We start from the raw sequence: 12,367 nt of genomic DNA, 5'->3' as shown, positions 1-12,367 counted from the left end.
AACAGGGTTGTCTTTAGGAATTCATACTGCTAAATCCATGCAACACGTTCGGTTTTCTAAGCCTCTGCCAAAAGATGCTGGAAGCAGTTGAAGATAAAATGTACTGTTGGCTACATTTAACTCAAATTCTTGTCTTGCTGCTTCTTTCTAGCCCATGACTGAAGAGTTACACAAACAACAGAAGCTGAATTCGGATGAGACCATTATAACTCCGCAGTCTGTATCTGATTCCCACTTGGCAGAACTCCAGGAAAAAATCCAGCAAACAGAGGCCACCAACAAGGTATGATCAATCCAGGCCCTGAGTAGGACTTGGAAGATGGATACTGTGTATTCCTGTTGTTCTAAGGGTTTTTTTTTGTTTTTGTGTGCTGTTTTTTGTTGTTTTTTTGGTTTTTTTTTTTAAGTTTATTTCTTTTGAGAGAGAGTGCGAATGGAGGAGGGGCAGAGAGAGGGAGAGAGAGAAAATGCCAAGCAGGTTCTGTGCTGTCAGTGCAGAGCCCAACTTGGGGCTTTATCTTGGGAACTTTGAGACCATGACCTGAGCCAAAATCAAGACTCAGATGCTTAACTGATTGAACCACCCAGGCACCTGGGCGCTCTAAGGAATATTTGATTAGAAGTGTAGTTCTTGGGGTGCCTGGGTGGCTCAGTCGGTTAAGTGTCCGACTTCGGCTCGGGTCATAATCTCATGGTTCGTGGGCTCAAGTCCCACGTCAGGCTCTGTGCTGACAGCTCAGAACCTGCAGCCTGCTTCAGATCCTGAGTCTCCCTCTCTCTCTGCCCCTCCCATGCTCATGCACACTGGCTCGTGCACGCGCGCTCTCTCTCTCTCTCTCTCTCTCTCTCTCTCAAAAATAAACATAAAAAGTTAAAAAAAAAAAAAAAAGGCTTGAATGCAGCCTTTACCTGTGGAAGGCACCGAGACAAGAGGTTTGTGCTTTTGATTTTAGCTTAACTTCTCACCCCTTTATAGCCCAAGGATTCTAACATTTATTTAGGAGAAAATTGTAACAGTTGCCACAATTTGGATGGTGAGCTTCTGGCCTCGTGTACCCCTGTAGTGTTCTGTCCTGTCCTAGATAGCAGAGCTCCTTGGTCTTTGTGTAAAGGATCCACAGTGACTCATGTAGACAGGTGGCCATTACAGCTGCCCATCACAGAGAAAGTTCTAAGTGCACAGTGCAGAAGAATTGAAGCAATTGAGTATTGAAGAATTTCATATTATCTGCTACTTTGTCTTGATGATTGACCTAGGACTTTAATGATTACTCTCTGTGGGGGGAAAAATAACAAGGTAATATTCTCTAGGAAATCCTTTAAACCTAGATTTGAGCAAAGACTTTCTGGTTGCATCTGAGGTTAAAAGAAATCATTTTCTTTTCTGAATTCAGATTCTTCAGGAGAAACTGAATGAAATGAGCTGTGAACTGAAGTCAGCTCAGGAGTCATCTCAGAAGCAAGATGGTACAATTCAAAGCCTCAAGGAAACTCTGAAAAGCAGGGAAAATGAGGTAAATATTTGGCAGTTGGGGACCTCTGAGGAAATGATTTGTTCCATCAAGGTAGACACATACTCTGTATTTTATAGAAACAGATCATCAGACTGACAGATCTTAGCCTAGAAAAACTGGAGTATAATCAAAATTGGTATTTCTAAAATCTATACAGGCAAGATAATGGAATTTATTTTTAGTTTCCTAACATGCTTGGTACTCCCTGTCTCATTTTCAGACCGAGGAGTTGTACCAGGTGATTGAAGGTCAAAATGACACAATGGCAAAGCTTCGAGAAATGCTGCACCAAAGCCAGCTTGGACAACTTCATGTACGTGAGGGTCAGACGTAGGACAGGAGGCGAGGCTCCTGTTGAGGACTTGCCATTTTTGGTGGCAGTCTTAATTTTGTTGGTCTTCTCCGCTGCTCAGTGCTTGCCTTCCTTGTGATTACGCTTTTTACTGTCTTTTCAGAGCTCCGAGGGTGCTTCCCCAGCTCAGCAGCAGGTGGCTCTGCTTGACCTTCAGAGTGCCTTGTTCTGTAGCCAGCTCAAAATACAGAAACTCCAAAGGGTCATACGCCAGAAAGAACGCCAACTCGTGGATGCCAAACGATGTGTGCAGTTTGTAGAGGCTGCAGCCCATGAGAGAGAACAGCAGAAGGAGGCTTCTTGGAAACATAACCAGGTAAATCAGTAATCATTTTGTGGCCAGAAGTGCTGACTTGGCCCTGATAATAACTTTTCATTAGGACAGTTTGTGTTGAACCCTTGAGTCACTCACTTGATCCAGTTAATTCAGCTCAACATTTGTTGCCCTCATGCCATGTGCCAGACATCAGGCTGGGTTCTGGAAATGCAAGTGTGAATATCACAGGCTCTTTCCTGTTCAGTTACTTGTAGTGTAGTATGAGACAGTCACAGAAACAGAATTTTAGTGTGGTAAAGACTGAAATGAAGCAAAGGAGGTATGTTTGGGTCCTAGAGGAATATACAGGAAGGGCTGAGGAAGCGAGTCTGGGTAAGGTCCATGAAGGCAGCTATCTTAGGTTATTCCTGAAGGATGGGGAAAGGTTACCAAGACAGAATTGTGGGAAGCAACAACCAACGTCCAAGGAGTGGCACGTACAATTAACCACTTCTTTTTTTTTTAATAATTCATAAGTGGTTCCTTTATCTTGTTAGGTTAGAGCATATGCTATTGATTTAAAAAAAATTTTTTTAATGTTTATTAATTTTTTGAGAGAGAGAGACAGAGTGTGAGCAGGGGAGGAGCAGAGAGAGGAAGACACAGAGTCCGAAGCAGGCTCCAGGCTCTGAGCGGTCAGCACAGAGCCCAACATGGGGCTTGAACCCACGAACCATGAGATCATGACCTAAGCCGAAGTCGGACACTTAACCGACTGAGCCACCCGGGGCCCTCCCCTACCCCCTCACCTTTTTTGAGAGAGAGAGGTAGGGGGTGGAGAGGAGCAGAGGGAAAGAGAATCTTAAGCAGGCTCCACACTCAGCACAGAGCCTGATGGGATGGGGCTTGATCCCATGACCCTGGAATCATGACCTGAGTTGAAATCAAGAGTCGGATGCTCAACTGACTGAACCACCTAGTGCCCCAGTTTTTTTGTGTGTTTGTTTTTTTTTTTAAGATTTAAAAGGATGGTAGAAATATTCTGTCCTTGAGCTTATTGTAAAGGATCCAGGTTCACAGCGGGACAGAGTTCTGCTTAAGTAGTTACATAGATCTATCATTTTTAAACTAGAAAGTAAGTATACCGAAGTATAATATGAAATTTACATCTTACCTCCATTCACAGTTATCATTTCCCATATCCTGGTTGATACATGTCTAGTTAAGAATGGCACTTTTTTCTACTTTATGTTTTATTCTATATCCCTTGGAAGTTTTAAGGTCTTCGTATGTACTGACCATGTGAAAATTTTAGATTGTTTAAAAAAGGGAATCTGAATCTGTAATTCAGGAATTACGAAAAGCCTTGCAGCAGCTTCAAGGAGAATTGCAGAGTAAGAGCCAACAGCTTCGTATCCTGGAGGCTGAAAAATACAATGAGATTAGAACCCGGGAGCAGCACATTCAGCACCTAAACCATAGTCTGAGTCACAAGGAACAGCTGCTTCAGGTGAGTCTACACAATGATTTCAACTAAAACTGGGCTCACAGAGCTCTGAAATTTCTGTCCATGTAATTTCAAGACGTTAGGCCACCTGCCTGTGTCTAGTACCTGTTACATGTAGAACACTGAGAGATAGGAACTGGGAGGATTCAAAATAAATAGAAAGTACAATTCATGAACCACCAGTGCTACCCAGCAAGTGTAGGAAATAATAAATATAGACCCGAAAGTCTTAAGCAATAAACATTCAGCAAATAGTTATTAAACACCTCTGTGAACCAGATACTATGTGAGGTGCTAGGAAGACAGAGAAGATATGACCACTGCTCTCAGTGTAGTAGGTAAGGACATCTGTATACGAATGTCTAGTTACTTAGATGATAAAATGAATGTTTTAGGGAAAATATGGAACAGTAAAGACCGTGACGGCCACCTGCTCTAAGCTTCAGTCCCATCGAATCCCTTACATTTTTCTCATCATACATTTTTTTCATAGTGTGCACATATTGTGCCTACATTTTTTCTCTGATAGAAATACCTCCACCTGAAATTCCTAGTCCTTTAAGATTCAAAGCAAATGTAATCTCTTTTGTGAGATCTTTAGTGACACCTTCAGGCAGATGTAGACAGTGCATCCTGTAGCTGCACACAAATACAGACACACACATGTATATACATTTATACAAATACACACCTATACACACGTATGTGTCTATACACATATATATATGATGTGGAATAGTTAACGATTTATATGCCTGTCATCTCAGCTAACCTGTGTTTTCTTTGAGAGTGGTCACATTTTGTTTTTTATCCTAAACAAATTCGTTGGCAAAATGTTGGAATTTGGTGTATAATGGACAAATGAATAAAGGAAAACATTTTTTGGTCTCATCAGGAATTTCGGGAGCTCTTGCAGTATCGAGATAAGTCCGACAAAACCCTTGAAGCGAATGAAATGTTGCTTGAGAAACTTCGGCAGCGAATACAAGATAGAGATGTTGCTCTGGAGGTATGCACCTTAATTTTGTTTATGGCACTGTGGATTATTCCATTTACTCAGGTACTGTACGAATATGGGTCTACTTAATTTGCTGCTTTTTGAAGTTGGTTTTTCCTTCCTTTATTTTATTTTTATTTTTTAATTTTTAATTTTTTTCAATGTTTATTTTTGAGAGAGACAGTGCGAGTTGGGGAGGGACAGAGAGAGGGAGACACAGAATCCAAAGCAGGCTCCAGGCTCTGAGCTGTCAGCGCAGAGCCTGGCGTGGGGCTCGAACTCAAAAACTGTGAGACCATGACCTGAGCCAGAGTCGGATGCTCAACTGACTGAGCCACCCAGGTGCCCTGTGTTTGGAATCTTAATAATGAGTGTGATCACAGTAGTGAATCTGAAGGGGCTTTAGGATCCTTACTCTCCTTGCAGCGGGCTATAGATGAAAAGTTCTCCACTCTGGAAGAAAAAGAAAAAGAACTGCGTCAACTCCATCTTGCTGTGCGAGAGCGAGATCATGACTTAGAGAGACTGCGTGGTGTTCTTTCCTCTAATGAAGCTACCATGCAGGTAAGAGCACAATCTGCCATGACTTGGTATCTCTGTCCCACTTGGATTTCTAAACCTGAAGCGTCAACTCCTTCTGTCATTTTTTCTGAAAACCAATGTATTTGCTTTATAAGAAAAAAAATACAAAAACAAAAACAGTAATCATTAGTTCCACCATTACAGATTAGGAAGTGAGAAGTGTTAGTCTACTGTGAACTTTGCAGGAGGAAGCAGTGAATATAGATTTCTAGACATCTTTTTTTTCTTTAATATCTTTTTAATGTATTTATTTTTGAGAGAGAGAGGGCTCACAAGAGGGGGAGGGGCAGAGAGAGGGAGACAGAGAATCCTAAGCAGGCTCTGCACTGTTAGTGCAGAGCCCCATGCAGGGCTCAAACTCACTAACCATGAGATCATGACCTGAGCTGCAGTCGGACCCTTAACGAACTGAGCCATGCAGGCCCGGCAACTAGACATACTTCTGATTTATTTCTAATTCTTGTCAATATCTGTACACTTTTTACATAAGCATTGCCAGGGTACAACTGTTATACTGTTGTTTTCTCTCTAATATTATATACATGTCCTTCTATAGCCACGGTCAGAACACTTGCTTAGTAATATTTCCTGTGGGCTCTTCTTGTGTATGTATTTTAGAGTTTATACATTTGACCATCTGCCACTTCTTAAAGAAGTCCTTCACTTCCTCTGTAGCATAACCTGCTTCCTCAAAACTACTTCATTTATCATACACATTGTATTTATTTCTCTAAAAATTAGATGAGAGTTTCCAAAACCAAAAAAAAATATATACATATATTAGTATGGCATCGTTACATTAGATACTAAGGTTTCTCCTATTGCAAAAAAATTGTTAATTTAGGAGACATTTCAAGGTGGATCAAGTTTCTTGTTTATCCTGAGGAGTGTGGGGTGCCCTTTCACTTACAGTTGCTTTCTTTGTTACTGCAGAGTATGGAGAGTCTGCTCAGGGCCAAAGGCCTGGAAGTAGAACACTTATCTGCTACCTGTCAAAACCTCCAGTGGCTGAAAGAAGAAATGGAAACCAAATTTAGCCATTGGCAGAAGGAACAAGAAAGTATCATTCAGCAGTTACAGACATCTCTGCATGACAGGAACAAAGAAGTGGAGGCAAGAGTTTAGTTACTTGAAGGCAGTTGGTTTAGTGATGGCATCTGTCTTGGATTAGGACTCTTGAGGTCTGGGAGGCTAGTGACCCAAGTCTCGAATTCTATTCTGTGCCTGGGCGAGTCATTGGCTTTCCCTGGGACTTTTTTTTCCTGCACCTATAAACTCAAGGTGACAATTATCTTTCTCAAATAAGTCATGTGAGAATTGATGAGAACAGAAACATCCACCTTTAATGTGAGAGCTGACCTTTTTTAGTTAAAGTGCTCATGTTTGTTAGGCACTGTGTTAATTGCTTAATGAATGCTAACTCATTGAATCTTTACAAGTCTATGAGGTATATATATCATTACCCCTCTTTTACAGACCAGGAGACAGGCTTCTGAGATGACACTTATCCAAAGTAACATAGTAACTGACAGACCCAGGAAGCAGCCTAGGCAGTTTTAACCACCATGTGCTCCCTCTCAGTATGGAAGGAGGAACTTCGTCACCATGCTAACATAGGCTCATTAGTCTTTTTTAGCCTATGGTTTTGTGTTTCCCCCATATAAGTTATACTGGGGAGAAAATAAATAAAAATGAACTAAGTGTCCATTTATCTTTATCTAATGTTAATTATTATGGACTCTGAGCAAATAGGGAAAGGGCTTACTTCAGAAAACAATAGGTAAGTTGCCATTACAAGTATTTTTCTATATTGTTCGTGTTCATTCACTGAGCACGTGTTTACGGTCTTCTGTGAGCCGGGCCTGTACTGGATCTGGAGAAACAAAAGTGAGTAAAACAGGATACTTGCTCTCCAGAATCCCATAGCTCTTTCTTCTATAATAGATTTTTAAAGAATAAACCCTTTGATATGTAGTAGAGGGCATTCTTTCCTCCAAAACTTACACCTTCCCTTTTGTGTTAGGATCTTAGCTCAACGCTGCTCTGCAAACTCGGACCAGGACAGAGTGAGATTGCCGAGGAGCTGTGCCAGCGTCTGCAGAGAAAGGAAAGGCTGCTGCAGGAACTTCTAAGTGATCGAAACAAACAAGCAGTGGAACATGAAGTAGAGATTCAAGGCCTGCTTCAGTCTATGAGCACCAGAGAGCAGGAGAGCCAAGTAAGGACCAACACACAGACCAGAACAGCATGGGTGCATTTACAGACTATGAATAGGAAGCTTTTGAACATCGTCATGTGTGTGTGTATGTGTGTCATTTTATACTCCATTCGTGAGGATTTTTTCCTTCAGTCTGTTACCTACACTATAGTTTCATATCAGTCACCAAAACGTGCAATATTTTTTAGAGCACTTTGCATTTATTTATTTTTTTTTTTTTCAACGTTTTTTATTTATTTTTGGGACAGAGAGAGACAGAGCATGAACAGGGGAGGGGCAGAGAGAGAGGGAGACATAGAATCGGAAACAGGCTCCAGGCTCCGAGCCATCAGCCCAGAGCCTGACGCGGGGCTCGAACTCACAGACCGCGAGATCGTGACCTGGCTGAAGTCGGACGCTTAACCGACTGCGCCACCCAGGCGCCCCTAGAGCACTTTGCATTTAGAAGGCTGTCTAAACAATACACATACCCATTAACTTCATTATGTACATTTTCTTTTCCTTGATATTCTGATAATTTTCACATACGGGATTCTGGAGTGTTTTGGTTTTGATTCTAAATTATCAAAACTTGATGATATTTTGGGGGCGCCTGGGTGACTCAGTCAGTTGAGCATCTGACTCTTGATTTTGGCTCAAGTCATGATCCCAGGGTCATAGGATTGAGCTCTGCACTGAGTGTGGAGCCTGATTAAGATTCTTTCTCTCTCTCTCTCTCTCTCTCTCTCTCTCTCTGTCTCTCTCTCTCTCTTCCCCTCCCCTCTGCCCCGCTCACTCGCTCTCTAAAATAAAACAAAAAAACCTTTAAAAAAAAAACTTCAGTGATATTTTCTGTTTCTAGCCAAGGTATGGGAAAACTTAAACTTCACATATTTTTTTCTTAATTCTTATAAAAACTGAATTCTCTTAAGAGGAAAACAGACTGGGTTTTTTTAAAGGTCTTGATGAGAAGAAATAATCTTATAATAATATGGGATAATCTTAAAATACTGGTACACAATTTTTCAAAAGGCAATTCTTAATTTATCCTCATTCGCAGATATCTTCCTCCTCAAGGCTAGAGAGGTGAGCTGCATTTTAGGGACCAGTCGTTCGAATCCCCCCAGACAGCTTTAGGGGGCACCAGATTCTTATCATTTGACCATAACATTCTCTAATGTTTCCTTATATTTTGAGATAGTTCTATTCGTCTCGTCTAATTCTCAGGCCCCCTGAAGTGATTATACATTTCCTTCCTATTAAATGAGATGCAGAAATTGCTTCTGGAGTAGACCTAACGGAATCACTGTGAATCATTTAAGTCTGGCAGGAGGCTAACAAAAGTCTTTGTGTGAGTTTTCTTTTTAACCCTTTGTAATTTGAAAAAATTAGTACACCTCAGAAGTACTGTATGCTGCTGAGAGTAAAATAATGGAAGCTAGGAGGTAACTGTGAAATTACAAACGATCATTTTAACTCCAGAAAAAGGGAAAGGGTTGTATTCTCCTAGATCTGCTTCTTAAATTTTACATGCAGGAGAAATCGCCTGGATAGCTTTTTAGAAACACAGATTCCCATGCTCACTCCTGGGGACAGAAACTAGGAGAGATAGATAGGACTTAAGAATTTGCATTTCTTACAAGCTTTCAGATGATGGTGATGCTGCTAGTCCATGGGCCCCACTTGGAGGACCATTGCCAACAACAGCACTAGTAGAGAAAGAATTTGAAGCCAGATCATATATATGACCCAAGAGATATTGTATGTTACTTATGCTTTTTTCCATAATAATTTCCATAGATATTTATTAAGATCAATTAATAATGCACTGTTAGCATCTAGATGGTTATGTCCAAATCCCTAAAGGGCCCGAATCTTACCAAAATTGTAAGGTTATTCTTTTATTTCCCTTAGAGATTATGACAAGAGCTCTGCTTCTCGTTTAAAACAGTAGTTATTGTCCCCAGAAACAGTTGGTGCTGAGACAGCTAATATAGTTCTGATACATCACCTTATACCCCCAGTAATTTTAGTCTTAGTTTATTATTTCCAGATTTTCTGATTAAATGCAGACTTTTTAAAAAAAAACTTTTTTTTAGTGTGTATTTATTTTTGAGACAGAGCATGAGGGGGGTGCAGAGAGGGAGGGAGACACAGAATCTGAAGCAGGCTCCAGGCTCTGAGCTGTGGGCACAGAGCCCAGCGCAGGGCTCAAACTCACAAACCGCAAGATCGTGACCTGAGCAAAGTCAGACACTTAACTGACTGAGCCACCCAGGCACCCCTAAATGCACAGTTTTAATGTGGTAAAGGTCATGAATAATGTTCTAGATCCTTTTCCTTAATGTGCCATCATCTATCTTAGAAAACTGGGATTTGAAATTAAACAAAACCGTGTTCAGTGGTTTGGAGGTTCAGATTCTCCAGATTGTATGGTCTGATAAAAGTGTCTCTATGTAATTAATTCATTGGATAAATACGTATTGAGTGCCTACTGTGTGCCAGACACTGTTCTGGGTGCTTGTGATTCAGTGCTGAAGAAAACCTAGAACCTGTCCTTAGGACATCCAGTTGGGGGAGAGACAATAAACAGATCTATCAGATAATGGTAAGTGTGTTGTAAAACACTTAGCAGGATGAGGAGAATCAGGAGTAGAGAAAAGATCACTGTCTTAGATAGGATATGCAGAGGAGGCCAGTCAGAGAAGGTAGCAATAGGCAAAGATGTAATTGGAGCAAAGCAAGTGAATGTTTGGGTAGAGGGCATCCAGGCCAAAGGCACATGTGTCCCAGTATGAAGGACATCTACTCTGGTCCACCTCAACCAGAATCTTCTCACCTTAGCCTGATAGAGTTCTGGCAGAACCCATTTCAGACTGTGCTGTCTGTAATAGATGACTTCAGTTCAGGTTTTCCAATGTTCAGCTGTGTTTTTCGCTATAAACTGAAAGCAAGGAAACTTTTGAAGGGCCCCACTGGCTTTTCATAAATAACTGTCTTTAAATGAATAACGTCATAATGTGAATTTTGTTTTCTAATGTTCCATGTGATTTCCTTACCAGGCCTCTGCAGAGAAGATGGTCCAGGCCCTAATGGAAAGAAATTCAGAATTGCAGGCCCTGCGCCAGTATTTAGGAGGGAAAGACTTCATGGTGTCCCAAGCACTGATCTCTAACCAACCCACTGAAGTTACCTCCAGCAGCCCCCATCTTGGAGATCAGACTGATCAAGTAAGAACTATGTACTTGTGTAGATGTTGATGCCAACTGCCTTTCCTTTTTGTGTGGGAGGCAGAAGTTTGATCACTTTAATACCTTCCCAAGTCCTTGTCACTGTGATCATGGTTCCCGCACTTTCCTAAATCCCCTAACTCTTCCAATTTTTAGGGTTCCGTGCATATACCCTCCAAGGATGATGGCATTTCATTGACTGCCAAAGGGGATACCAGTATAGCCAGGTCCTCATTAGGTACGTATCAAATTTAATTTCACTAAGGAACCTTCCATCTTTTCTTCCTGTAACTCTGTTAATAGGTGTGGCCAAGACTCTCTTTCTCTTCCTACCTTAATGGAAAAAAATAAGTTTAGATTTCCCTAAAAGGCTAAAGACATGTCTCTTTAGAAAGAACTGACCTTACCTTACATTGAATTGACACTGTTGTTCTGGGTACACGGTTCGGCCCAGGGAAACTGCCTCCTGATTGTCCTTTTCACGTAGTTTTGCAGGGATTCAGAAATGCAGGAGGTAGTGTTTCCCAACCTACACAGCAAGACCATGGGGCTGACACCTTCTCCTGGATGTCTTTCAGGCAGTCCCTGTCTACTCACTGTAACTTGGCATAACTTGTTTTACATGTCGGGGGCGAGGGGGGGGGGGTGGCGGGTAGTGTGCATTAAGCTGTTTGCCAAGATCACAGCCATCTAAGTAAGAGACATTGGTAGGCCTTGAACTCCCCCAAAACAGCTGAATTCTGTGCATAGCAGGAACAAAACTTATACTGAGTGCTTGGGATTACAGTCTCTGACTTTCATAGAGCAAAAGGCCGGGATCTGTGGTAGCTTCCCCCCCTTTCCTAACATCAAGGAAGATGTTTCCCCAGTGAGTTCTAGAAATAGGGGCTTACCGTCATTAATGAAGTGGTGATTATAGCGCTATAATAAGAAAGGTTGTGGACTTTGATAACTAACTTACGATCTTTAAACGATATTAAGAATGTAAAAACTTTGTGTTACAGCGTTAACTGTTATGCAATTCCATAGATAAGTCACACGAGTAGTTATTTTTTAGTAGGAAAACTTTATGTTAGTCAAAGAGTAATGGATGCTGGATTTGTTTATTCCCTATTTACCTTTTTTCAAAAACTACCTTTCCACAATTTTGTATTTTACAAATTTCAAACTTATAGAAAGGTGGCAAAAATAACACATATACACTTGTATTAAGATTCACCCCCGGGGCGCCTGGGTGGCGCAGTCGGTTAAGCGTCCGACTTCAGCCAGGTCACGATCTCGCGGTCCGTGAGTTCAAGCCCCGCGTCAGGCTCTGGGCTGATGGCTCGGAGCCTGGAGCCTGTTTCCGATTCTGTGTCTCCCTCTCTCTCTGCCCCTCCCCCGTTCATGCTCTGTCTCTCTCTGTCCCAAAAATAAATAAAAAAAAATTAAAAAAAAAAACGTTGAAAAAAAAAAAAAAAAAAAAAAAAAAAAAAAAAGATTCACCCCCTGTTAACTTTTTGCCACATTTGCGTTCTTAATTTATATGCATACACGCAGATATAATGTTAATTTCCAAGCCATTTAAAAATTACTTAGGTATCCTGACTCTTCATTTCTAAATACTTCGTTACGTATTTCCTAACAGCAGGGGCATTCTCCTGCATAACTACAGTATAATTATCACATTCAGCAAATTCAGCCTTAACATAGTCCTGGTACCTAATGTACAGTTCATATTCAGAGTTCCCAT

At 41.2% G+C, this 12,367-nt stretch overlaps 1 protein-coding gene across 24 annotated transcripts in view; it reads left to right on the top strand.

The window, feature by feature from the left end:
* LOC131504062 (myomegalin-like) overlaps nt 1-12,367 on the top strand; it is a 221,874-nt gene that overhangs the window by 147,491 nt on the left and 62,016 nt on the right. For all 24 annotated transcript variants that reach the window (XM_058716002.1, XM_058716015.1, XM_058716007.1 and 21 more), the window contains 11 exons: nt 152-283; nt 1,395-1,514; nt 1,735-1,827; nt 1,970-2,182; nt 3,474-3,632; nt 4,525-4,638; nt 5,053-5,190; nt 6,142-6,321; nt 7,232-7,426; nt 10,468-10,635; nt 10,792-10,873. In XM_058716002.1, coding sequence (XP_058571985.1) covers nt 152-283; nt 1,395-1,514; nt 1,735-1,827; nt 1,970-2,182; nt 3,474-3,632; nt 4,525-4,638; nt 5,053-5,190; nt 6,142-6,321; nt 7,232-7,426; nt 10,468-10,635; nt 10,792-10,873 — 1,594 coding nt within the window. The remainder of the gene's footprint in view (nt 1-151; nt 284-1,394; nt 1,515-1,734; nt 1,828-1,969; nt 2,183-3,473; nt 3,633-4,524; nt 4,639-5,052; nt 5,191-6,141; nt 6,322-7,231; nt 7,427-10,467; nt 10,636-10,791; nt 10,874-12,367) is intronic.

This window comes from Neofelis nebulosa, chromosome 2, assembly GCF_028018385.1.
Source record: "Neofelis nebulosa isolate mNeoNeb1 chromosome 2, mNeoNeb1.pri, whole genome shotgun sequence".
Taxonomy (NCBI): Eukaryota; Metazoa; Chordata; class Mammalia; order Carnivora; family Felidae; genus Neofelis; species Neofelis nebulosa.
The sequence above is the reverse complement of the archived record's forward strand: the minus strand, read 5'-3'. Positions and strand labels throughout refer to the sequence as shown.